This window comes from Amblyraja radiata, chromosome 7 (assembly GCF_010909765.2).
Source record: "Amblyraja radiata isolate CabotCenter1 chromosome 7, sAmbRad1.1.pri, whole genome shotgun sequence".
Lineage (NCBI taxonomy): Eukaryota > Metazoa > Chordata > Chondrichthyes > Rajiformes > Rajidae > Amblyraja > Amblyraja radiata.
Window position 1 is genome coordinate 7,804,771 of NC_045962.1, and position 24,919 is coordinate 7,829,689.

Genomic DNA, 24,919 nt, shown 5'->3' on the forward strand with positions numbered 1-24,919 from the left:
GGCGAATCTCAGACAACATGGGCAAGTTGGGCCGAAGGGCCCGTTTCCGCCTGTATGACTCTCCATGAGTATTTGTACTGTGTCAACATGGAACTACATTTTAATTTGACAAATGCATACACAGTCACATTAGTACTGTTCAAATGACACAGATGAGAATGTTTACTTATCTAATCTTAAACAACTAGGTCTTGCCAAATCAAAGTTTATTTTAGTTTATTATCATGTGTACTGAGCTACAGTAAAAAAGCTTTTGTTGTATGCTAACCAGTCAGCGGAAAGCCAATAATGATTACAATCAAGCCTTTCACAGTGTACAGATAGATTCATGATAAAGGACTAATGTGAATGATGTGAAGCCCAAGATAAAGCCAGTAAAGTCCGATCAAAGATAGTCCGAGGGTCACCAATGTGGTAGATAGTAGTTCACGACTGCTCTCTAGTTGGGGTAGGATAGTTCAGTTGCCTGATAACCGCTGGGAAGAAACTGTTTCATTGAATCTGGAGGTGTGTGTTTTCAAACTTCTATAATCTCCAATTTCTTCGGCATTAAGGGCCTGTCCCACTATACGAGTTTATCCAAGAGCTCTCCCAAGTTAAAAAAAAAAAATCAAACTCGTGTTAAGTACGTAGAATGTACGTAGCAGGTACGTCGGAGCTCGGGACATCTCTTAGCGGCTCGTAGCGCTAACGGCAGGTACTCAGGAAAAGCGGTAAGCTCGTGAAGTTTTTTCAACATGTTGAAAAATGTCCGCGAGAGCCCCGACTACCTACGAGTGGCTATTACCGTAATTCTCCAGATTCGAATCAGGGGAAACTGGGGAGAACTCTTGAATCACTTCGTACAGTGGGCCAGGCCTTTAGTAGAACTGAAATATCAATTATTTCCTCAGAACTAGCTTCACAAACCAATCTTCCCTTTGTGAATCTAGATATAATATTATTTCCTTAAAAGAGGAGTCTAAACTATGACATTGAAATCCCCACTCTTATTGATAAGAGTTCTCCAACCGGGCCAATTGTATTTGCTGTGTAGGAAGGAACTGCAGATGCTGGTTTACACTGAAGATAGACACAAAATGCTGGAGTAACTCAGCCGGACAGGCAGCATCTCTGGAGAGAAGGAATGGGTGACGTTTCGGGATGAGACCTTTCTTCAGACTGGGGGTCTCGAACCGTAACGTCTCCCATTCCTTCTCTCCTGAGATGCTGTCTGTCCCGCTGAGTTACTCCAGCTTTTTGTGTTTGCCATGGTGTTCTACAGCCTCTGCCAGAGGAGATAGATTATATTTATCTACCCAATTTCTTTATTATTCTAAACGCCTCAATTAGATTACAATTTCTTCATTTAAGTCCAGATTTTACTGTTAAAAAAGAACAATTTAATGGCTGGAACAGCACTGAACGTCACGCTGAATGTATTTCTACTGAGTACAGTTTCCCAGTTAACATCCTGAAGAAGGGTTTTGGCCCGAAATGTTGCCTATTTCCTTCCCTCCATAGATGCTGCCGTACCTGCTGAGTTTCTCCAGCAATTTTGTCTATCCTGAATTATTTTGCAGGTTCCCAAGCTGTCCATGAGAAAGCCCCTTTGGTGAAGTCGTTGATGCTGGCCGGACCCTCTGGAGTTGGAAAAGAAATGTTGGTTCATGCTCTCTGCACCGAAACTGGAGCCAATCTTTTCAACTTGTCGTCACATAACATTGCAGGAAAATATCCAGGCAAGAGTGGTCTCCAAATGATGATCCATTTGGTTTTCAAGGTAGAGTTTCTGTTATATAGACCGTGGAAAAGTTGATTCTGCAGAATATACAGCAGTTTGATCAAGTTATACATCACGGAAATACAGGCTTCAGCCAAATTTGCCCATGCCAATCATGCTGCTTAAATGAACTAATCTCGCCTGTCGGTTCCTGGCCCATATCAGTCCAAACCTTTTCTATGCATGTTACTGTCCAAATTTATTTTAAATGTCATTGTTCTACCCATCTCTACCACTTCATAGAAACATAGAAAATAGGTGCAGGAGGAGGCCATTTGGCCCTTCGAGCCAGCACCGCCATTCATTGTGATCATGGCTGATCGTTCCCAATCAATAACCCGTGCCTGCCATCTCCCCATATCCCTTAATTCCAATAGAAACTTCCTTTGGCAGTTAACTGATACGTAGATACCACCATTTGTGTAAAAATTGTGTTATGTACATGTACAATTGTGTAGTTGCCCATCGGGTTCCTTACAAACCTTTCCCCATTCATTCTCCCAACCTATGCTTTCTTGTTTTAGACTCCCCTACCATGGGGTACAAAATGTGCTTTATCTATGCCCCTCATGATGTTATGTCCCTCTCTAAAGCCATTCCTCAGCCCCCTAGGCTAGAGGGGCAAAAACACCAGCCTTTCTACTTACAGCTCAAACCTTCCAGACTCCATAACATCCCGCAAATCTTTTTTGCAGCCTTTCCATATCAATGGCACCTTTCAAATAGCAGAACAATTGGAATTGTACACAGTATGCCAAATGTGGCCTTAACAGCGTCTTGAATAGCTGTAACACAACTTCCAATTCCAATTCCATCTTGTGTCTCACTTCACAGAGAAGTAGCATTTGCAGCCCCTTGTCTCATCAGAAACAACAATCCTGGGAATCTCACACCTTATAATACAAGCTCCCACATCATTTTGGTAACATTGGATCTAATATAGAACATGGAACAGTACAGCACACAAACAAGCTGTCTCGCCCACAGTATCTGTGCCAAACATGGTGCTAAGTTAAGGGCTTGTCCCACTTTCACAAGTTATTCACAAATTCTCCCGAGTTTTCCCCTCAATTCAAACTCGCAGAATGTTTGTAACGAGTACGTAGGAGGCCGGAGGAGTCCGTAGATATATCGTAGCGGCTCGTTATGCCAGCCGTAGGTACTCGGGGCATCAGGTAAGTCGGGACGATTTTTCCAGCCCGATAAAAAATGTCCACGAGTAAACAAATGGTCGGGATGAAAGAAATTGCAACTTTTTACTCGTAAGGAGGGCATCGAAATAGTCGTGGGAATTCGTAGACATACTCGTAGGAGTTCGTGAAAATAATCGTGGAAGGTCGTAGGAGTTCGTAGATTACCACAATCTTGATTTTTTTTTTACGTCCTTTAAACTCGGCAGAAGTTTTGAATTAAGTCGTGAAAGTGGGACAGGCCCTTAATCTCCACAGCCTACATGTGGTCGATTCTGCCTGCATGTGGTCGACCTAAAGTTATTTATGACTTTAATTTTTCCTTGTGTCTGAATAACATTTTCACATCTGATGTACTTCCATCCCACATGAGAAGCAACTGACAATGCTGGCTGATAATTCCAAAGATAACAGTCTGTACGTCTCACCATTTTAGAGGGCATCTCTGCAATGTGCCTGCAAGTAAAAAAAGCTTTAATATATCCCAATTTCAAAAGACTATTCCCATCAGCAACTAGAAAGCATTTTGAGACTTTGAAGAAAATAAATGTCTGTATATACATCACTGACATGTGGTTAAGTAAATAAATAAAGAATTTAAATCACTGGGCTAAGAAAATGTTCTCTACCCAACCATAACAAAGGTTTGTCTAATCTGATTTCCTCTAGGATCAGTGTTCAGTGATTCTTTCAAAATTTATGAGCAAAATCACAGGTATTTTATGATATTTAACCCATGACTTTTAAGATGAGCCAAATTGTGCACCAATTCGATCTGAGCTGACCTGACTAATGCTGTCCAGGATTCCAACCCGATCTTTGAATGGGCTAATTGGGGACTGCCAGCAAGGCTCCCTATAGCCCAGTCCCCGAGTCCTGGCTGCATCCTCATAAATTGTCTCTCCACTCTTTCCAGCTTAATGGTATCTTACCTATAGCAAGCTGACCAAAATAGAACACAATACTCAAAGTGTGGCCTCACCAGCGTCCTGCAGCCATGACAACCAATTTAATTCTATCAAAGATATAAATAGATTAGATCAAATCTAATCACGCACACCACCTGATTCAGGCACAGTTTCTTCCCAGATGTTATCAGGCAACTGAATTATCCTACCACATCCAGAGCAGTGCTGAACTACCATCTACCTCTGATGTCCCTCAGACTATCCTTGACCGGACTTTGCTGTCTTTACCTCACACTAAACGTTATTCCCTTATCATGTATCTATACACTGTACATGGATTGATTGAAATCATTTATTGCCTTTCCGCTGACTGGTTAGCATGCAACAAAAAGCTTTTCACTGTACCTCAGTACACGTGACAATAAACTAAACTGAAACTGACATCCATCCAATTATAGGGAGTGACCCACCTTTAAACCCACTAAGCTTGGAATGTGTTATTGGGGTGGTGGAGACAGATACAATAGTGGCAGTTCAAACCTTTTAGACAGGCATATGGATCTGCAGGAAGCTGTGGGATATGGATCACTTGCAGGCGGTGGAGGTTGGTTTAACCTGGCCTCACATTTGGCATCATTTTGGACCAAAGGGCCTGTTCCTGTGCTGTGTACTCTTCTATGTTCAAGAACAGGCCCTTTGGCCAACAATGTCTGCATCAAAGATGATGCCAAAACCAACTCTTATCTGCATATGCATAATCCATATCCCTCCATTCCCTGTAAATCCATACAGTGCGTTCAGAAAGTATTCAAACCCCTTCACTTTTTCCACATTTTGCTACAGCCTTATTCTAAAATGGATTACATTATTTTTTTTATCATCAATCTACACACAATACCCCATAATAAAAAAACAAAAACAGGTGTTTAGAAATTTTTGCAAAGTAATTAAAAAGAAATAACTGAAATATCACATTTACATAAGTATTCAGACCCTTCATCAGTCTGAAGAAGAGTCTCGACCCAAATCAGGCCAAAGAGTTAAATCTTGGTTTCATCAGAGCAGAGAATCTTGTTTCTCATGGTCTGAGAGTCCTTTAGGTGCCCTTTGGCAAACTACAAGTGGGCTGTCATGTGCCTTTTACTGAGGAGTGGCTTCCATCTGGCCACTCTACCATAAAGGCTTGATTGGTGGAGTGCTGCAGATATAGTTGTCATTTCTTGAAGGTTCTCCCATCTCCATAAAGGAACTCTGGAGCTCTGTCAGAGTGACCATCGCGTTCGAGAGTCAAGAGTGTTTTATTGTCATATGTCCCAGACTGATGGGACTGAAGGCTGATAAATCCCGAGGGCCTGATGGTCTGCATCCCAGGGTACTTAACGAAGTGGCTCTATAAATCGTGGATGCATTGGTGATCATTTTCCAATGTTCTATAGATTCAGGATAAGTTCCTATGGATTGGAGGGTAGCTAATGTTATCCCACTTTTTAAGAAAGGCGGGAGAGAGAAAACAGGGAATTATAGACCAATTAGCCTGACATCGTGGTGGGGAAGATGCTGGAGTCAATCATAAAAGATGAAATAGCGGCACATTTGGATAGCAGTAACAGGATTGGTCCGAGTCCAGATGGATTTACAAAGGGGAAATCATGCTTGACTAATCTTCTAGAATTTTTTGAGGATGTAACTAGGAAAATTGACAAGGGAGAGCCAGTGGATGTAGTGTACCTGGACTTTCAGAAAGCATATTATAAAGTCCCACATAGGAGATTGGTGAGCAAAATTAGGGTACATGGTATTAGGGGTAGAGTGCTGACATGGATAGAAAATTGGTTGGCAGACAGGAAACAAAGAGTAGGATTTAAGGGGTCCCTTTCAGAATGGCAGGCAGTGACTAGTGGAGTTCCGCAAGGCTCGGTGCTGGGACCGCAGCTATTTACAATATACATCAATGATTTAGATGAAGGGATTCAAAGTAACATTAGCAAATTTGCAGATGACATTGCTGGGTGGCAGTGTGAACTGTGAGGAGGATGTTATGAGAATGCAGGGTGACTTGGACAGGTTGGGTGAGTGGGCAGATGCATGGCAGATGCAGTTTAACGTGGATAAATGTGAGGTTATCCACTTTGGTAGCAAAAACAGGAAGGCAGATTATTATCTAAATGGTGTCAAGTTGGGAAAAGGGGAAGTACAACGGGATCTGGGGTCCTTGTTCATCAGTCTATGAAAATAAGCATGCAGGTACAGCAGGCAGTGAAGAAAGCGAATGGCATGTTGGCCTTCATAACAAGAGGAGTTGAGTATAGAAGCAAAGAGGCCCTTCTACAGTTGTACAGGGTCCTAGTGAGACCACACCTAGAGCATTGTGTGCAATTTTGGTCCCCTAATTTGAGGAAGGACATTCTTGCTATTGAGGGAGTGCAGCGTAGGTTTACAAGGTTAATTCCTGGAATGGCGGGACTGTCATATGCTGAGAGAATGGAGCGGCTGGGCTTGTATGCTCTGGAATTTAGAAGGATGAGAGGAGATATTATTGAAACATATAAGATTATAAAGGGTTTGGACACACTAGCGGCAGGAAACATGTTCCCGATGTTGTGGGAGTCCAGAACCAGGGGCCACAGTTTAAGAATAAGGGTTAAGCCATTTAGAACAGAGATGAGGAAACACTTTTTCACACAGACAGTTGTGAGTCTGTGGAATTCTCAGAGGGCGGTGGAGGCCAGTTTTCTAGATACTTTCAAGAGAGAGCTAGATAGGGCTTTAAAAGATAGCGGAGTCAGGGCATATGGGGAGAAGGCAGGAACGGGATACTAATTGTGGATGATCAGCCATGATCGCATTGAATGGCGGTGCTGGCTTGAAGGGCCAAATGGCCCTCCGGTCTGTTGCTTATTGTCTATAATGAAATTCTTTCTTGCTGCAGCACAACAGAATATGTAAACATAGTACATAATGGGAGAAGAAAAAAAGTTCAAAATGCACTCATACTCAATAGTCTGTTGCAATTCAGAGGTTATTTGTTATCGTGTTTAATAGCCTGATGGCTGTGGGGAAGAAGCTGTTCCTGAACCTGGACGTTACAGTTTTCAGGCTCCTGTACCTTCTTCCCGATGGCAGTGGTGAAGTGAGTGTGTGGCCAGGATGGTGTGGGTCTTTGATGATGTTGGCTGCCTTTTTGAGGCAGTGACTTCGATAGATCCCTTCGACAGTGGGGCGGTCAAAGCTGGTGATGGGCACTGGTCACAACTTTTTGCAGTCTTTTCCGCTCCTGGACGTTCAAGTCAAAGATCTTAGAGCGGAGCAAGATAGGCCACTCCTGCGAAATACAATGGGCTGATGTGTAGTACGCTACGGAGGGGATCCTGGGCATTTTTCACCGCCCATTTTAGTAACCGGAGCCTACCTGACCCGACCCGACTCGCAGTGTAATCAATGTTGCGGGGCAACAGTTTGTGTGTGTGATATAGGGTTAGATTCATAATTCTGTCAGTTCATACTTCTTGTCATTAATAAAATTTGACTCTGGTAATTGTCTTTTTTAATGTTTTTTAAATCATTTATTTTTAAATGGCTCTCAAGCAGTGTTTGAGTTGATTTTGTAGTAACCGGAACCGACCCGACTCGCAGGGTAATTGACATTGCGGGGGAACTTTTGTGTGTGATATAGGGTTAGATTCATAATTCTGTTAGTTCATAATTCTGTTAATTCTTGTTAAAGAATAAAATGTTTATAAACACCCATACATGAATGTGATATAAATGTATATAATCATATAACACACACAATTATATTTCTTCTGATCCAATGATGAACTTTATTTCAGACTAGACAAGGGACATTAAATAAGAAACATTGTAAACCTCCCCGCAACTTCACACACACTAGGCCTTATCCCACCCCTCAACACTCCCCCCCCCCCCCCCCCCAGCACTCCCTCGCCTGCCCCCACACTACAATGTCTCCCCCCCTCCTATGCCCCTCTCCCCGCTTCCCTGGGCCGCGCACCCCCTCTCCCCGCTGCCCCGGGCCGCGCACCCCCTCTCCCCGGGCCCCACACTCCCTCTCCCCGCTGCCCCGGGCCGCACACTCCCTCTCCCCGCTGCCCCGGGCCCCACACTCCCTCTCCCCGCTGCCCCGGGCCCCACACTCCCTCTCCCCGCTGCCCCTGGCCCCACACTCCCTCTCCCCGCTGCCCCGGGCCGCACACTCCCTCTCCCCGCTGCCCCGGGCCGCACACTCCCTCTCCCCTGGCCCCACACTCCCTCTCCCTGCTGCGCCGGGCCGCACACTCCCTCTCCCCTGGCCTCACACTCCCTCTCCCCTGGCCCCACACTCCCTCTCCCCTGGCCCCACACTCCCTCTCCCCGGGCCCCACACTCCTTCTCCCCGCTGCCCCGGGCCGCACACTCCTTCTCCCCGCTGCCCCGGGCCGCACACTCCCTCTCCCCACTGCCCCGGGCCGCACACCCCTTCTCCCCACTGCCCCGGGCCCCACACTCCCTCTCCCCGCTGCCCCGAGCCGCACACTCCTTCTCCTCGCCCAAGTCAAAGACCAAAGCGAAGATACGGGAGCGGAGGCGGAAACAAAGATCCGATCTTTGGCCGGAAGCAAGATGGCGGAACAAGATGGCTGAGCAAGATGGCGGAACAAGATGGCGGGGGCTGGTTGCTAAAATGGGTCCTATAATTACCCATGAATCTACCCATGAACGTACTACGCGTTTGCGTGAGAGTAACCCATCTTGCTCTGCTCTAAGATCTTTGGTTCAAGTTGCCGCACCAGGCCACGATGCAACCAGTCAGTATGCTCTCTACTGTACACCTGTAGAAGTTCAGGAGAATCCTTTGACATGCCGAACCTCCGTAATATTCTCCGTTATATAATCAATGGAAACAGGATGAACAGAAGCTCAATTTTCAGTCATAGCAAAGGGTCTGAATACTTATGTAAGTAAATGTGATGTTTCAGTTATTTATTTTTAATTACTTTAAAATTTCTAAACGCCTGTTTTTGCTTCTTCATTCTGCGGTATTGTGTGTAGATTGATGATTTAAAAAAAATGAATTTAATCCATTTTAAAATAAGGCTGTAGTGTAACAAAGTGTGGAAAAAGTGAAGCGGTCTGCATACTTTCTGAATGCACTGTATCTATCCAAAAATCTATGGTATCTGCCTCAACCATCAGCCCTGGCAGCACGTTCCAGGCTTTCACCACCCGCTCCGTACATCTCCTTTACACCACGCCCCCCTCACCTTAAAGCTCTGCCCTCTCGTATTTGAATTTTCCATCTTGAGAAAAAAGTTCTGACTGTCTGTGTTCTATGTTGTTGGAGGATAGCATCTAAAAGCCTGGTGTCCTGAAAATCCTTCTGTGGACTGCTTCATCTTGACAGGGCCAACAGTTGTGCTAGCAGGCACACACTTGACCTCAACACGTTTACCCAATCTATTCCTCTCATGATTTTGTACTCCTCTATAAGATCAGACCTCAACACTGTCTGAGTGATAGTGGTGGAAGGAGGAACATCGGGTGCTCTTTGTTGAGTTGTCAGCTTTCCAAATCTCCTTCAGCACCACTTAACTGAAAGTCCATTATGTCAATGTGTTTATACTTGTGTGTAACTAATCAGATCAGAAACTATGCTGAGAACATGCCAAAGTGAAGGCTGTTCTTGATGGAATGCAATTATTAAACAAATCAAACTGCCACATTAACAAAAAATCACAATTCAACCAACATTACTGTGTGTTGTTATAAATGTAATGACTTCTAGACAGGACAGATTTGCATTATTTCTGGTCTATATCAGTCTGAGTGCAGGATCTGTTTTCCTTGTGTGGTTGTATGATCAGGAAGTTGGAAGGGAATCATTTGCCATGCAGTACAGCTGGCATCAGCGTTTTACATTCCGTTGTCAGGTGCGACAAGCTTGGAATCTCAGCACTTTTTGTACTTTGGCCAGAGTGTGTGGAAACAAACACACATTTGAGAACCTCACAGTCAGGAGACAGACTATTTCTCACTGTAAAGGGTAGTGGGTAGATGGAATGAGATGCCTGAGGAGATAGTTAGGTTGCCCTTAAATCTTTCTCCCCTCTCCTTAAACCTGTTTCCTCCCTTTCTCGCTTCCCCAACTTTGGGTAAATGACTCTGTGCGTTTACCCAATCTATTCCTCTCATGATTTTGTACTCCTCTATAAGATCGCATCTCATCTTCCTGCACTCCAAGGAATAAATCCTAGCCTGCTCAACGTCTCCCTATAACCCAGTTCCTCGAGTCCTGGCAATATCTTGGTAAATCTTTTCTGAACCCTTTCCAGCTTGACAACATCTTTCCTAGAACATGGTGACCAAAACTAAGCACAATACTCTAAAAAGAGTCTCGACCCATATCTTCTCTCCAGAGATGCTGCCTGTCCTGCAGAGTTACTCCAGCATTTTGTGTCTATCGATAGTATGTATTGATCCATAATTTAAAGAGTAGGATTTGCTGTTGCAGGATAGTTGATACTGCCTTGAGGCAGAGTACAACACATAAATACAACATACACCATGCACATTGCCCACAATGTCAATGCTGAACATTATACCAAGATCAATAGGGCGGTGGTGCAGCAGTAGAGTTGCTGCCTTAAGACCAGGGTTCGATCCCGACTACAGGTGCTGTCTGTATGGAGTTTCTACATTCTCCCCGTGACCTGCGTGGGTTTTCTCCGGGAGCTTCGGTTTTCTCCCACACTCCAAAGACATAAAGGTTTGTCGGTTAATTGGCTTCCAATAAATGTTAAATTGTCCCTTGTGTAGGATAGTGTTAATGTGCGGGGATCGCTGGGCGGTGCGGACTCCGTGGGCTGAAGGGCCTGTTTCCGCGCTGCCATTTAAACTAAAAAACGAAACATTGTGCTTTTTATTCAGGTCGCTCGCCTGTTGCAGCCTTCTGTTGTGTGGATCGATAACGCTGAGAAAACTTTCTACAAGAAGGTTCCAAAGGAAGAGAAGGGGGTATGCACACAACTTTATTTTGCGTTCAGCAGTTTTGAAATTATTAGTTTGTAATTGAAAGTCTAATCATTGCATCAGCTGATTCTGATGTATTAAAGACCTTGAAGTATAAATGGTAACAGAGTATTGCTACCAACACAAGGCAAATTCACTGTCTGAGGGTTTCGACGCCACCGCAAAACTCAATCCACCAACTGTTTCACACCATAGCAATTGTCTCACAAGGAACAAGGCAGCTTTACGTAAATCTGTGCAGAATGCAATAGTAATTTGTATTCAGTCAGCTCCGGAGACCCAGGTTCGATCCTGACTACGGGTGCTATCTGTACGGAGTTTGTACGTTCTCCCCGTGATCGCGTGGGTTTTCTCCGAGATCTTGCTCAAAGGTTCTTGTTCAGTTGGGTAATTAAGAGTGTTTGATTGTCATATCTACCGAAAATGGAACAATTAAGTTGCTGAACCTGGAGGTTTTCAGACTCCTATGCCTTCTTGCCTATAGCAGCAATGAAATGATAGTGTGGCCAGGGTGGTGTGGGGTCCTTGATGGTGCTGGTTGTTTTTTTGAGGCTGAGCCTCCTATAGATCCCATTGATGGTGAGGGGGTCAGTACACGTGATGGACTGGACAGTGTCCTCCAACCTCTGTAGATCCCATTGATGTTCTTCTTCTTGCGTATGGCATGCACAGCCTAATGTTGTAAGACAACTTGTTCTATTTGATCTTATTTGATTGTGCACGCCAGGTTGATTGCATTCGTCGAAACAGGGCGGACCACGTGAAGGTTGCAATCTTCTATCCCCCCCATTGATGTTGAGGTGGTCAGTACACGTGATGGACCGGCCAGTTTCCACCACTTTTTGTAATTTCCTTCATTCTTGAGCCAAAGTTTCCAAACCAGGTCGTGATGCAACTAGTCAATATTCTTTTTTACTGTACACTTCTATAAGTTCATGAGGATACAACTACATTAAGGGAAAGAAGCTGACTCGACAGAGAGTAGAGCTCCTTAGAAACCAAAGAGGCCATCTCTGAGTGGAGCAGCAGAAGATGGGCAAGTTCCTAAATGAGTATTTCTCCTCTGTGTTTACTGTGGAGAAAGATGGGAAGGCTGTGTGTGAGGTGGTGCATTTTTGGAAGTCAAACCAGGACAGGACCTTCACAGTGAATGGCAGGGCCATATCCCTCTAAATCTATCCTATCCATATACCTATCTATCAAATTGTTTCTTAAACGTTGCAATAGTCCCAGCCTCAACTACCGCCTCTGGCAGCTTGTTCCATGCTCCCACCACCCTTTGTGAAAAAGTTACCCCTCAGGCTCCCATTAAATCTTTCCCCCCTCACCTTAAACCTATGTCCTCCGGTTCTCGATTCCTCTACCCTCAACAAGAGACTGTGCATCTACCCGATCTATTCCTCTCAGGATTCTATACACCTCTCTAAAATCACCCCTTATCCTCCTGCTCTCTAAGGAATACATTCCCAGCCTGATCAACTTCTCCCTATAGCTCAGATTCTCGAGTCTGGCAATATCATCGTATACCTTATCTGTCTCCTTTTCAAATTTGGAACATGACAAAATCTTTTCTATAACATCGTGCCCAGAACAATACTCTAAGTGCGGCCTCACCAATGTCTGGTATAACTGCAGTATGACCTCACGACTTCTATCCTCAATACTCTGATGAAAGCCAATGTACCAAAAGCCTTTTTGACTACCCTATCAATGTGTAATACCACCTTCAAGGAACTATGGGCACTCCTCGATCCCTCTGCTCTACAACAATTCCCAGGGCCCTACCATTCGCTGTGTAGGTCCTGCCCATGTTAGACATTCACTTCTCTACATACTTCCTTATAAACTCTAATATGTTGACACAAGAAACTGCAGATGCTGGAATCTTGAACAAAACACAGTGAGCTCCTGCAACTCAGGCTACATCTTAGTTTAGTTTTAGTTTAGAGATACAGCGCGAAAACAGGCCCTTTTGGCCCACCTGGTCCGCGCCGACCAGCAATTCCCGCACATTAACACTATCCTATACCCTCTAGGGACAATTTTTACTTTTACCAAGCCAATTAACCTACAAACCTGTACGTCTTTGGAGTTTGGGAGGAAACCGAAGATCTCGAAGAAAACCCACGCAGGTCACGGGGAGAACGTACAAACTCCATACAGACAGCACCCGTAGTCGGGATCGAACCCGGGTCTCCGGTGCTGCATTCGCTGTAGGGCAGCAACTCTACCGCTGCGCCACCCGTGAACCTGATTCACAGACTAGTTATGAGAGTGCTCAAGTGGCATAAGGGCAGCACAGTGGCATAACTGAGAGAACCGCTGCCTCACAGCAGCAGAGACCCAGGTTCAATCCTGACCTCTGGCACTGCCTGTGTGCAGTTTGCACGTCCTTCCTGTGAACTTCGGGTGCTCCGGATTCCTCCCTCATCTCAAAGAATTGTAGCTTAATTGGCCTCTGAAAAATTCCCCCCCAAACATGTTGAGAGTGGATCTTCTTCTTTCTGTGTCCATCTTGTTACAAATGTTGGCTCGCTGTCATCGTCCGTCCTGAAAAGGACGCAAGCTTCCGGCGACAATCAGTGGAAGCCATCACTTGTTGCAACAGATGATGGTGGTAGCAGAATTAGCTCAGGATACTTCCAGTTTCCAGCCCCGCGACGTGGACGCTTCTGCTATGGGGCCAAGAGAGTGGATGAGAAAGTGGAATAACAGAAAACTAGCATGGACTTTGCGGGCCGAAGAGCCAGTTTCCATGCTGTGTCTCTCAATAAATGCTGGAAAAAGAGATGGGGGTGGGGAAAACCATGGCAAATGATGGATGAATATACGTTGGGGGGGGGGGGGGGGGTTGGCAGATCAATAGAGATAGCGAGAGAGGTTGGAGGTGTAAAGGAGACAAGGGGGTGTTATTTAAGGAAAGAAAAGGAGAAGTGAAATGCAAAGCTGGAGAATGGGATGTGGGAGGAAGAGGGGATGGGGGAAGGAAAAAGAGAATAAAAGGAAATGTGAGACTACGGGATGGGGAGGAACATACTGTATGTGGGGAGGAGCAGGGTGACTGGAGTGATGGGGGATGGTGGGAGAGATTGGTGCACATCAGGGAGGGGAATTGCAGGGGATAGACGGGGAGCATCAGGTTATTATATGTAGCAAAGAACTGCAGATGCTGGTGTATTGTTATTATTACTTCAAATTAAAGGGGCTGTCCCACTGCGGCGACCTACTTAGCGAGTTTAGAAGAGTTTGCCCTCGACTCATACTCGCAGCATGGTCGACACGAGGTCCTAGAAGGTCTTTTTAACGGAGACGAGGAAACACTTTTTCTCACAGAGAGTTGTGAGTGTGTGGAATTCTCTGCCTCAGAGGGTGGTGGAGGCAGGTTCTCTGGATGCTTTCAAGCGAGAGCTGGATAGGGCTCTTAAAGATAGCGGAGTCAGGGGATATGGGGAAAAGGCATGAAAGGGATACTGATTGGGGATGATCCGCCATGATCACATTGAATGGCGGTGCTGGCTCGAGGGGCCGAATGGCCTACTCCTGCACCTATTGTCTATTGTAACTCTCCTTCATGCTCGAGAGTAATCCCCGCGTACTCGAGACCTCTACTAGGTCGCGGCGTATTTTTCAACATGCTGAAAAATGCCCGCGAGTAAAAAAAAAGGGTATAAATCTGATATTTTTTTTTACACGTAGGTTTAGTCTAAGTCATAGTCGGTCGGCATGTTATACCGAGGTAATCGAGGGTAGTCGAAGGTAACCAAAGGTAGTCGAAGGTAGTTGTAGATAGTCTTCAACATAGTCGAAGGAGATCGTCTTCACTCTCCACTATTCGGTGACCAGTTTTCCCGAAGCTAGTCGAAGCTAGTCTTCAACATAGTCGAAGGAGATCGTCTTCACTCTCCACTATTCGGTGTCCAATTTTCCCGAAGCTAGTCGAAGCTAGTCTTCAACATAGTCGAAAAAGGTCTTCAACATGACACTTTTTCAAACTCTCCTAAACTCTTCTAAACTCGCCAATTAGTTCACTGCATTGGGACAGCCCCTTAAAGAATCCAATCTTCAAGCCGTTCAATTGTAAAGTATCCAGGCGCAATGTTGTTCATCCAGTTTATGTGAGGCCTCAGTTTGGCAATGGAGAAGTTCCAAGGACAGAAAGGTCAGTTTGGGAATGGGAAGGGGAGTTAAACTGGTGAGCAACCAGGAGCACCAGCGGGCTTTATCGGACAGAGCAGGAGTGTTTGGACAAATGGTTGCCTAGTCTATGCTTTGTCTCACCAATAGTGTTAGATGTTATTCTATAACACTTGTGGTTTTGAACATTAAAGTTTTCCTGAATTTACCTCTGAGTTTGTAAATGTCAAATTGTTATTACAATTCCTTCCATCAGGTCATGGAGTGGATACAGGCCCTTTGGCCCAAATTGCCCACACCGGACAACATGTCCCATCTACACTAGTACCACCTGTCTGCGTTTAGCCCATATTCTAAACCTGTCCTATCCATGTATCTGTCTAACTGTTTCAGAAACGTTGCGATAGTCTCTGCCTCAATACCTCCTCCGGCGGCTTGTTCCATACACCCACCACCCTTTGTTTGAGAAAGTTACCCCACAGGTTCCTATTAAATCTTTAGCCCCTCATCTTGAACCTATACCCTCTGGTTTTTGAATCCCCTACAATGGGCAAGAGACTCTGTGCGTCTACCCAATCTATTCCTCTCATGATTTTGTACATCTCTATAAGATCATCCGTTATCACCCTGCACTTGAAGGAATAGAATCCCAGCCTGCTCAACCTCTGCCTTTACCTCCAGCCCTCAAGTCCTGGCAACATCCTCGTAAATCTTCTCTGCAGCATATCCAGCTTCGCAACATCCTTCCCATAACATGGCACCCAAAACTGAACATAATGGCACCCAATAATGAACATGAACAATGTGGCCTCAGCAACATCTGCAACATGACTTACTAACTTCTATACGCAGTACTCTGACTGATGAGGCCAATGTGACAAAAGCATTTTGACCACCCGATCTACCTGTGATGCCGTTTTCAACGAACTATGTATCTGTACACTTAGATCCCTCTGCTCTGAAACACAGCCTATAGCCCTGCCGTTCACTGTGTAATTGGTTGAGGGTTTTTTTTGTCTTAACAGGGGCAAGTCCTACACAGTGACAGCCAAAGGCTTCTTATGCTTTCTCAGCAAATCTCAGGCCAACCATCATTTTAAGATATGCTGGTTGCTGCTTCCTGTAAGAGTGGTTCAGTTTCTGCAAATCAGAAAAGCATTCTCTGATTGCTCACACCAATCCCCATCCTAAGAAGCGCAAACTCTGTTGGAACCTGTACCTTTGACGGGAAGCAATGCTTTACTGAACTGGGGCTTCAGATCAACATCAGAGCAATTGAGTTCAGGGAAATATTCTGCATTCACTTCATCAAAGTCCCACGCCTAGTTTATGTCTCATTTAAAATCACCAGCTTGTTTTCTTCACAAGCTCGATTATTTCTTATTTCTAGATGTTTAGGTGTTGCCTTATGTTCATTAATGCAGCGTGACAATCTTGTTGTTGCAGCTTTCTTAAGGGACTGTTCCACTTTCACGACCTTTGCCAAGTTTACGCCCGACTCATACTCGCAGCATGGCCGTCACGAGGTTGTAGGCAGTCGTAAGTAGGTTTGTAGCAGGCTGTGATGCTAGTCGTAGGTACTCGTGGTATCAAGTTGGTCGGGGCATTTTTTCAACATGATGAAAAATGTCCACGAGTAAAAAAGGTCGTGAATTAGGTCGTGAAAGTGGGACAGACCCTTTAATGTTCAATTACTAACAATTACTAACTCCATGGCCATTTCAGTGAAGGTCGATACCACAGTATGGTCCTTTGATCCTACATGGCATTGTAAATCAGCTACATGCAAGGAAAACTACCAGTGAAATCAAAGCTAGTTTCCAACTGCAGGACAAAATAACTTCTGCAACAACAATGTTCCGGAGCCCTTATGAAACAAAATATTGTGGAACATTCTGTTATTCATAGTAAAGTCATAGCAACAAATGTTTCCTTATCTTAAACAGCTGGATCCGAAGAGATTAAAGAAGTCTCTCCCAAGTATACTCAAATCCTTGAAATCAGAAGATCGTGTTCTCATTGTTGGCACAACACGACGTCCCTTTGATGCAGAATTAAAGTCTTTCTGCCGAACCTTCCAGAAAATTGTACTCATTCCAAGACCAGACTACACGTCTCGATTTGGTGAGTATGGAGCAAGAACCTTCCCTCTAAGGAAGATATTCTTGTGACATGTACAAGGACATCTCTGGACATTCACATTTACAATGTAAAAAGAAATGGTCAAATAAAAATCACACAAATCCCTTATTCAGAAATATCACACTGCACTTGCTTACTTGCACAACCACAGACCATTACATTCAAAGTAATTATTTATATCAGTGCTTAGCATGAGGAATGAAAGAAGGAACTCAGAGATACAGTGCAAAAGGACAATGCATTGGACTGGAACTACAAATTAACTAAAGTCCTTCCCCATTTTACTCAGTACAACTCTAACTTGACTCCTGATTAAAACTAGGCATTGAATGTATTGTGAATTCATAGGGAGTGCCACTGACCCTTGGATCAAAGTCAGACCTGTTGGTATTGACTGAGTCCACAATATCCTATTTCATAATCTGCACAAATGCAGTAAAATGCAGCAGAAAACCAAATGTACACGTTCTCAAATCCATACCTATTACGGAGTCCGGGGTACGGACTTTTTCTGCTTAAAGGTTCATTCAAAGGATAAGTGAAGAGTTGTTATTATATAAAAGTCAAGAAGACTTGGGCATAGCTCAGTCACAACAAGATTCTGTGATCTTCTAAACCACATAACTTGACTGCACCCAGATTACATGCCAAGGAAGCTCAAGATACAAACGTCCCCCTTTGTACCAAATGAAAGTTCATGGGGTGTGGACGATTTTAATTGCATTTGGCAACATCTCAGAAATTCCTTGTTGCAAAGACCTTTATATGTTCTTACTCCATCTCCCAATTCTGACAAAGACATGTTTATGTTGCCAGTTTAAACGTTCATCTTCCACAATTACCAACAGTGTTACTAGCTGCTTTCCCTGACGTGTAATTGTGTTATTTAATACAATAATTAATAATTACAACTCTCATGTTTCATGTCACAGTGTTGTGGAAGACCATAATCCAACAGCATGGTGGGATCCTGACACATTCATTGGATATGAGTTCCCTGGCTAAGATCACTGATGGCTACACACTGGGACACCTTACCCAAGCTGCAAAGGATGTTCTTACTGAAAGACGCATAAAGCAGTTACACACAAAACCTCTGACTGCAGTGGAATTCATCCCCCCTCTGGCCAAGCAGGAACCTGTGTACCAAGAGGAGGAAAATGCATTCAAGGTAAAGAGGAATTTTTTACCATGGCACAGTTGATACTCAGTTGCTAGCTGAGCACTATAAAACGCTGCGGTTGTAATTTCGGAGAGAAGTACATACTCTAAAGGGCCTGTCCCACTGTACGAGCTAATTCAAGAGTTCTCCCGAGTTTCCCCTGATTCGAACTCAGAGAATTACAGTAATAGCTGCTCGTAGGTACTCGGGGCTCTCGTGGACATTTTTTAACATGTTTGAAAAATCTTCATGAGTCTTCACGAGCTTACCGCGTTACCCGAGTACCTGCCGTTAGCGTTACGACCAGCTAAGGGACGTCCCCGAGCTCCGACGTACCCGCTACATACATTCCACGTGCTTACCACGAGTTTGATTTTTTTTTAAACTCGGGAGAGCTCTTGAATTACCTCGTACAGTGGGACAGGCCCTTAAGATTTGGTCATGAGTGGAAAATCGGTATCCAAGGATAGGGAGATCTGTTCTGCCCAAAAATAAGCATTTTGAACATACGTTTGGCATGTTCGAACTCAGAGGATCAAAAGGAAAAATAAGATTCTCAGTCATCTGTTCATCTGCTCAGTTTTGCTGGTAACATTATATTAAGTTTCCATGTTGTAAAGAACTAAATCTCACACAGGTTGAAGCACAAGCATCTTTATTGTTCAGGTCATCATCATCTAAGCAGTACATCACACGTTCTCACTACTGCAGCTACTGTCAGGCAGTGGGTGAGTTCTTACACTATAAATGTTATAATTCGGTAGAGAGTTCACTGAGGTTTGGGATAAACTTGCCCAAGTAGTTGACCGTGCCTAAAAATCGTTGTAAGCTGGTGACGTCGGTTGGAACTGGCAGCTCGTTGATGGCTGCAGTCTTTAGTGGGTCAGGCTTTAACCCGTTGCTGGTGAACACGTGACCGACGTATGTGACCTCGGAGACATTGAACTTGCATTTCAGAGGGTTAAGCTTTAGATTAATGTCTCTGGCACGGTTCAATACTCTTCGCAGATTGGAATCATGTTCTGTTGAGTCTCGACCGTATACTAGGATGTCGTCAACAATGATGGCACAAGGATATTCTGCGAATAGGTGTTCCATTGCGCACTGAAAGACTTCGCTAGCAGAGTTGATGCCAAAGGGCATTCTTAAAAAACGGTAGCGGTTGAACGGGGCGGCAAATGTTGTTAGTGCAGATGACGCACGGTCTAACGGGATTTGCCAGAAGGAGCTTTTGGCATCAAGGACTGAGAATACCATTGCGTTGCCGATCTGTGCTGCTACATCCTCAGTGGTTCTCCTTGGATAGTGTTGCCGTTTGATTGCTGTGTTTAAATCTTTAGGATTGATACAGATGCGTAATTCCTTTTTATCTTTTTTTGTGGTGACGACCATGGTGGAGACCCAGTCCGAGGGTTCACTGACCTCGGCAATAACTCTAATGGAGACCATACGCTTAGGTTTGTTGTGTATTTTCTCCCGCATGCCATGAAGGAGGTGCATGTACAATTGGGGTGACCGTATGATCTACAGTGATCTCATATATTATAGGCAGTTTGCCGAGTTTGTCGTCAAACACGTCTTTATAGTTGGATAGCACCTGTTGTGTTGGTTCCTCTCAAACAGAGTTTGTGGACAGCACGCCCGAAATAAACCAGACCCAGGTCATGGCATGCATTGATGTCAAGCAGGGTTTCTGAACTTGGTTGGACAATGTAGAAGAGTAAGTTATTTTTCTGCTCGTTGATAGTACATTTCAAAACAACTTACCCAACAGGTGAAGGATTTCCCCTCCGTAAGCATGTAGGGTGGAGGAGTCTTTTTTCATGAGCTCAGTGGTTCTTATCTTGTTGAACTCTTTGAGTGACATAACGTTTACTCTGGCACCGGTATCGACTTTGGAAATCAGAGGTTTGTTATTGATTGATCCTGCGGTGACCATGATAATCACTTTGTCTGGGGAGCGCAGGTTTAGGGAAAGTATGGTAGAGTCAATGTCTGTGTTATCAGTGTCGTTCCCGTGGGAAACTTCGTCTTGCTCTTGGGAATCAGAGTCAGACGGGTCTTGTTGAATCAGGTGCAGCTTCGTCCTTGAAACAATACTCCCACTGGACCGACAACAATTAGCAAAGTGGTTGAGTTTCTTGCAATTATGACATACTTTCCCATGGGCGACGCAGAATTGGTGCCCCCTGGGGTGGAAATAGTTGCAGTTAGAGCACCTCATGGCAGACACATTTTGATCTTTGTGGGACGCAGTTAGAAACCTTTGCGGAGAATAACTAGCTAGATTCACATTATGTTGCTGTTGAGGGTTAGCGCTATCAAAATCAGCAAGTGGTGCTACAGTCTCTGCCATCTGACATGCATGAATCACTTGCTCTAAATTCAGCTCAGCGTTTCGCAGCAATTCAGCTCTTAACTTTCCTCCCACAATTTTATCTCGTACTAGCTCATTTGTCAACTCACCAAATCGGCATCGAGAGCTGATATGTCTCAGATCGCTGATAAATCGTTCCAGACTCAGACTGTGACCCCTTGTCCTGGACTTCCCAAACATCGGAAACAATCTTCCTGCATCTAGCCTGTCCAACCCCTTAAGAATTTTGTATGTTTCTATAAGATCCCCCCTCAATCTCCTAAATTCTAGCGAGTACAAGCCGAGTCTATCCAGTCTTTCTTCATATGAAAGTCCTGATATCCCAGGAATCAGTCTGGTGAACCTTCTCTGCACTCCCTCCATGGCAAGAATGTCTTTCCTCAGATTTGGAGTCCAAAACTGTACGCAATACTCCAGGTGTGGTCTCACCAAGACCCTGTACAACTGCAGTAGAACCTCCCTGCTCCTATACTCAAATCCCTTTGCTATAAATGCTAACATACCATTGGCTTTCTTCACTGCCTGCTGCACCTGCATGCCTACTTTCAATGACTGGTGTACCATGACACCCAGGTCTCGTTGCATCTCCCCTTTTCCTAATCGGCCACCATTTAGATAATAGTCTACTTTCCTGTTCTTGCCACCAAAGTGGATAACCTCACATTTATCCACATTATACTGCATCTGCCATGCATTTGCCCACTCACCCAGCCTATTCAAGTCACCGTGCAGCCTCCTAGCATCCTCCTCACAGCTAACACTGACCCCCAGCTTTGTGTCATCCACAAACTTGGAGATGTTGCATTCAATTCCCTCGTCCAAATCATTAATATATATTGTAAATAGCTGGGGTCCCAGCACTGAGCCTTTCGGTACCCCACTAGTCACTGCCTGCCATTCAGAAAAGGACCCGTTTACTCCTACTCTTTGCTTCCTGTTTGCCAGCCAGTTCTCTATCCACATCAATACTGAACCCCCAATACCGTGTGCTTTAAGTTTGTATACTAATCTCCTATGTAGGACCTTGTCGAAAGCCTTCTGAAAGTCCAGATACACCACATCCACTGGTTCTCTCTTATCCACTCTACTAGTTGCATCCTCGAAAAATTCTCTAAGATTCGTCAGACATGATTTACCTTTCGTAAATCCATGCTGACTTTGTCCAATGATTTCACCACTTTCCAAATGTGCTGCTATCCAATCTTTAATAACTGACTCTAGCATTTTCCCCACGTGTTCTGATACACGGTCACCATCGCGGCCTCTCCTCTCTTCTCCCCACAGCATGTTAGACTAACCGGTCTGTAATTCCCCATTTTCTCTCTCCCTCCCTTTTTAAAAAGCGGGGTTACATTAGCTAACCTCCAATCCTCAGGAACTACTCCAGAATCTAAAGAGTTTTGAAAAATTATCACTAATGCATCCACTATTTCTGGGGCTACTTCCTTAAGTACTCTGGGATGCAGCCTATCTGGACCTGAGGATTTATCGGCCTTTAATCCATTCAATTTACCTAACACCACTTCCCGGCTAACCTGGACTTCACCCAGTTCCTCCATCTCATTTGACCCGCGGTCCCCTGCTATTTCCGGCAGATTATTTATCTTCCGTAGTGAAGACGGAACCAAAGTAGTTATTCAATTGGTCTGCCATGTCCTTGTTCCCCGTGATCAATTTATCTGTTTCTGACTGCAAGGGACCTACATTTGTTTTAACTAATCTTTTTCTCTTCACATACCTATAAAAACTTTTACAGTCAGTTTTTATGTTCCCTGCCTGTTTTCTTTCATAATTTATTTTCCCTTTCCTAATTAAGCCCCTTGTCCTCCTCTGCTGGACTGAATTTCTCCCAGTTCTCTGGTAGGCTGCTTTTTCTGGCTAATTTGTATGCTTCATCTTTTGTTTTGATGCTATCCCTGATTTCCCTTGTTATCCACGGATGCACTACCTTCCCTGATTTATTCTTTTGCCAAACTGGGATGAACAATTGTTGGAGTTCATCCATGTAGTTTTTAAGTGCCTTCCATTGCATATCCACCTTTAAGAATCATTTGCCAGTCCTAATGAAGAACTCAACCATATTATGGTCACTCTTGCCCAAGGGGCCACGCACAACAAGACTGCTAACTAACCCTTCCTCATTACTCAATGCCCAGTCTAGAATAGCCTGCTCTCTCGTTGGTTCCTCAACATGTTGGTTTAGAAAACTATCCCGCATACATTCCAAGAAATCCTCTTCCTCAGCACCCCTGCAAATTTGATTCACCCAATCTATATGTAGATTGAAGTCACCCATTATAACTGTTTTCCCTTTGTTGCACGCATTTCTAATTTCCTGTTTGATGCCATCCCCAACTCCACTACTACTGTTAGGTGGCCTGTACATAACACCCACTAGCGTTTTCTGCGCCTTAGTGTTTCGTAGCTCTATCCATATCGATTCCACATCCTCCAAGCTAATGTCCTTCCTTTCCATTGCGTTAATCTCCTCTCTAACCAGCAACGCTACCCCACCTCCTTTTCCTTTCTGTCTATCCCTCCTGAATATTGAATATCCCTGGATGTTCATCTCCCAGCCTTGGTCACCCTGGATCCATGTCTCTGTGATCCCAACTATATCATAGTCATTAATAGCTACCTCTTATTCTCTGTTTATTATTTTTTTCTTCTTTCCCTCCTACATGTTGGGTCTGAGTGCTTCCCTTCTCTGCCTCCTGCCTCACACACTGTCTACTAGCTTTCTCTATTTGAGTCCCTCCCCCCAACCGTTCTTGTTTAAAGTCTCAGCAGTAGCCTTTGCAAATCTCCCCGCCAGGATATTGGTCCCCCTCGGGTTCAAGTGCAACCCATCCTTTTTGTACAGGTCACACCTTCCACAAAAGAGGTCCCAATGATCCAGAAACTTGAAACCTTGCCCTCGGCACCAGTCCTTCAGCCACGCATTTATCCTCCACCTTGCTCCATTCCTACTCTCACTGTCGCGTGGCACAGGCAGTAATCCCGAGATTGTTACATTTGCGGTCCTTCTCCTTAACTCTCCTCCTAACTCCCTAATTTCTCCTTTCAGGACCTCTTCTCTTTTTCTACCTATGTCATTGGTACCTATATATACCACGACCTCGGGCTCCTCTCCCTCCCATTTCAGAATATCTTGGACACGTTCAGACACATCCTAGACCTTGGCATCCGGGAGGCAAACTACCAACCGGGTCTCCCGACTGCGTCCACAGAATCGCCTGTCTGACCCCCTAACTATGGAGTCCCCTATTACTAATGCCCTCCTCTTCTTTTCCTTACCCTTCTGAGCAACAGGACTGGTCTCTGTAGCGGAGGCCCGGCCGCTGTTGCTACCCGCAGGTAGGCTGTCCCCCCCCAACCGTACTCAAACAGGAGTACTTATTGTCAAGGTGTACAGCCACCGGGGTACTCTCTAGTCCCTGCCTCTGCCCCTTGCCCCTCCTAACCGTGACCCACTTGCCTGCCTCCTGTAGTCTTGGAGGGACCACCTCTCTGTAACTCCTCTCTATGACTTCTTCGCTCTCCCTGACCAGATGGAGGTCATCGCGCTGCTGCTCCAGATTCCTGATACGGTCCTTTAGGAGCCCCATCTCGACGCACCTGGCGCAGATGTGGACGTCTGGAAGGTTATCAGATTCCTTGACCTCCCACATCTGACATCCAGAACAGTAAACTGCCCTGGCCGTCATTCTCCCCCTTACCTAGGATACAATACAATACAAAATACAATACAATACAAAGTACAATACAATACAATACAAACTGCTAGAAGAAATCAGCAGGGACCTGTCTCCCAATCAGCTGCTCCCCCCTTATCTGCTTCCACTAATCAGCGGGTTCCTCAAGCCCACTTGTTTTGAAATGCGAACGGGACGTTGGAACGTTGCAGATTTTGGTACTTCTCCCTCTGCAACCGCTCCAACGACTCTCGGGCCTCTGTAAGAAACAAGCCCCGCGCTCGGGTTTTATCCCTACCTCTCGGGTGTAGCTCCTCCCTCTGCGACCGCTCCAACAGCTCTCGGGCCTCCGTAAGAAACAAGCCCCGCGCTCGGGTTTTATCCCTACCTCTCGGGTGTAGCTCCTCCCTCTGCGACCGCTCCAACGGCTCTCGGGCCTCTGTCATCATTCGATGGCAGGTCGGACAGTTTCCTAAACTTTCTCAGCAGAACCGTTGGATTGTCTCAGCCGGCACCACTACCA

The 24,919-nt window shown here is 45.0% G+C and overlaps 1 protein-coding gene across 2 annotated transcripts in view; it reads left to right on the forward strand.

Moving 5' to 3' along the window:
- iqca1 (IQ motif containing with AAA domain 1) overlaps window positions 1-24,919 on the forward strand; it is a 136,110-nt gene that overhangs the window by 105,545 nt on the left and 5,646 nt on the right. The window contains exons 15-18 of one of the 2 annotated variants that reach the window (XM_033023639.1): window positions 1,563-1,762; window positions 10,785-10,871; window positions 16,967-17,144; window positions 18,095-18,333. In XM_033023639.1, coding sequence (XP_032879530.1) covers window positions 1,563-1,762; window positions 10,785-10,871; window positions 16,967-17,144; window positions 18,095-18,333 — 704 coding nt within the window. The remainder of the gene's footprint in view (window positions 1-1,562; window positions 1,763-10,784; window positions 10,872-16,966; window positions 17,145-18,094; window positions 18,334-24,919) is intronic. The other variant, XM_033023640.1, reaches the window with a different exon arrangement.